Below are 2809 nucleotides of genomic sequence, written 5' to 3'. Positions count from 1 at the left end.
ATATATATATATATATACAGGATGTCCCGTTTTGGCCAATCGCTTTAATGCAGATAGAGCGGACTAAACTGAGTCGAAAAATCCTCTACTAACAAGATATTAAAAATTGATTTTGAAATAATATTGATTTTGAATCATTTTTTACTCAAATAATATCAACTTTACAGAAATACTGCAAAAGACAAAAATCATTAGTTTTCTTTTCATAAAACTCTAAGAATTTTTTCAGAATTTTTTATCAACTTTTTAATATCAACTACATTTTCTTATTTGTATCAACGCAACATGAGAAAATGCGGTATTAAAAAATTCTGAAAAAATTCTCAGAACTTTATGAGAAGAAAGTAAACAATTTTTCTCTCGCTGTTTTTCTGCAAAATTGATAGTATTTGAGTTAAAAAATTACTGAAAATCAAGCGATGTTTAATAATTAGTATCTTGTTAACTATCGCAAAAATTGCAAAATGTTAGAGGACTTTTCGATTCAGTTTAGTTCGCACTATTTAAACAAAACGATTCGTTACATTTTGAATGACGGTAACGGTAACGAGTTACTTTTGCAAATCAATATTGGGTAATGATAACGTGTTACTTTTTAGAAAAAAGAACGGTAATGAATAATAAAGAAGCGAGTTATTTTTATGAAGTAACGTTGCCAACCCGGTATACATAAGCTATCAACAAACAAAAAAAACGCTGTAAACACAGATAGCACAAAAAGAATTTATTCATATGTCAAAAATTTCGAGTTCATTTTCAGATATATAAAGCATTCTTATCAGAATTGTACAGAAAAGAATTTTTTTTGTGTCTGAAAATGAATTTTAAATTGATGACATAACAACTGAATCCTTTTTGAATTCTTTTTGAATTCTCTGTCTGGGAATATACAGAGAGTCTCTGGATTTTACGCAACTTTGGTATGATTTTATGCACTAAAATAAAAACATGTTATATAAACATACCCCTTTGAATGTTTTATTGAAACGTTACAATAAAAATATATAATATGTAAAAAAAAACAACATTATCTAAATTTGCATTTTTCAAATTGCTTCTTCACTTCAAGCTTGATATCAATGTAATTTTGATAATTTATCATCGTTTTTATGAAAGAAACTTTCCTATAAATCCTTTATTCTTGTAAAAAGTTGTCTTTTTTTTAATTCCTTGTATTTTAATGAAGACGTTGTCATTGGTGAGATGTTCTGACATAACAATTTTTTTGCTACGACTAATCTTTATAAATAGAATGAACAGCTGGTTCATTACTTTAGTAATTTTATTGAGAGTTTGTGCAAAGGTAGAAGAAACAATGGCTCGATTAAGCCTCATCGTAATGATCATCGCCGTTGCATTGGCATGTGTATTCGCAGAGGAAGAATTATATTCGAATCGATATGACGATATCAATATTCATGAAATTTTGGCGAACGAAAAATTGCGAATGCAATATTACAAATGCCTTTTGGGCACTGCACCATGCAAGACTGCAGATGCAAAATTCTTTGCTGGTATTCTTATATTACATATATATAATGTATACGGAATATACATATAATGTATTCTCATATTTATCATATTACTTTTTCTCTCTGTCGTTTTGTAATTAATTAAAACTAATTTTCCTGAATTATTAAAGAAATAACTATAAAATAAAATACCTGAGGCATTTAGCTCTCGAATATAATTAATAATTACGAACATTTACTATAACGAAAGATCTACGATGAATCGAATTAGAAATAAAAAATTATTATATATTAGAAAAATAGGGCAAATCAGAGTACGCCGCGATACTTAATGGTACGCAAAAATTTACCAATCAAATATGATTAATAAATCATAAAACATAAATATATTTAGCTTGCTTAAAAGTCGAATGTTCGGTCACATTTGGGGCTATCCTTAGCGATGTACAAAGAATTAGAAAAGAGATTTGTTACAGTAATCCTGCGTAACAGGTAAGTCCCAATTCAGATTCAAAACTCAACAAAGATTTACAAGCCAATAGTGATTTAAAAAAAAATCCTGCAGGCAAGAGTCCAAAAGAACATAAAATGAACAAAATAGTTAAATCAGATAAAATAATTAAGAACAAAGACATGATGTTAAAACGATGTTAACAGTATCAAAGTCAGAATCGTTATATCTTAATTGTTCTCTTGCACTCTTGCCTGCAGGTTTTTTTTTAATCATCATTGCTTGTGAATGATGCTTGGCTTATGAACTTCGTTGAATGATTTTGAATCTGAGTTGGGACTCGCCTATTACACAAGACTATAGGAAATCTCTTCTCTAACTCTTTGCTAAAAATGGCTCCAAATGTGTCATTCGACTTTTAAGCAAGCTATATATGTTTTAATTGATTAATCGTTTGTGAATTTTTACGCATCAAGTATCGCACCGTATTCTCATTTGCCCTATTTTTCTAATAATTTTGAATTTTAAGAGTCCTTATTAAATTTTTCATTATTCAGAAATAAAAGTATAGTAAATGAAAACAAACATTGAATAATAATTTCAAAGTAGCAGAGTTTCATCGTATTTTAATTTAAAAAGCTTTTTTTGATCATTAAAGATGATTAAACTATAAGGAATGTACCGTTAGCTAATTTGTCGAGTAAGTATTTGTCGAATAAATTGGATAATTCATCATTTATTGTTATCGGTAATTGAATTTTATCCGGCAATTATACAAAAAAATAGAAAAAATGAATTTAATTTTAAACATTAAAAAAAAAGATTGAGATATAATTGATCGAATTCTAATTTTAAATTTACAATTCACATTCTCTCAATGTAAAAA

The 2809-nt window shown here is 27.7% G+C and overlaps 2 protein-coding genes across 2 annotated transcripts in view; one reads left to right on the top strand and one right to left on the bottom strand.

The window, feature by feature from the left end:
* Positions 1 to 1102, bottom strand: part of LOC108684627 (probable medium-chain specific acyl-CoA dehydrogenase, mitochondrial) — a 6183-nt gene extending 5081 nt beyond the window's left edge. The window contains exons 1-2 of the mRNA XM_018189048.1: positions 1042 to 1102; positions 912 to 935 (exon numbers count right to left, since the gene is read on the bottom strand). Coding sequence (XP_018044537.1) covers positions 912 to 935; positions 1042 to 1102 — 85 coding nt within the window. The remainder of the gene's footprint in view (positions 1 to 911; positions 936 to 1041) is intronic.
* Positions 1103 to 1271: 169 nt separating this feature from the next.
* The window catches only part of LOC108684686 (putative odorant-binding protein A10), a 2443-nt gene continuing 905 nt past the window's right edge, over positions 1272 to 2809 (top strand). The window contains exon 1 of the mRNA XM_018189140.1: positions 1272 to 1514. Coding sequence (XP_018044629.1) covers positions 1316 to 1514 — 199 coding nt within the window. The 5' untranslated portion in view covers positions 1272 to 1315. The remainder of the gene's footprint in view (positions 1515 to 2809) is intronic.

This window comes from Atta colombica, unplaced genomic scaffold (assembly GCF_001594045.1).
Source record: "Atta colombica isolate Treedump-2 unplaced genomic scaffold, Acol1.0 scaffold137, whole genome shotgun sequence".
NCBI lineage: Eukaryota > Metazoa > Arthropoda > Insecta > Hymenoptera > Formicidae > Atta > Atta colombica.
The sequence above is the reverse complement of the archived record's forward strand: the minus strand, read 5'-3'. Positions and strand labels throughout refer to the sequence as shown.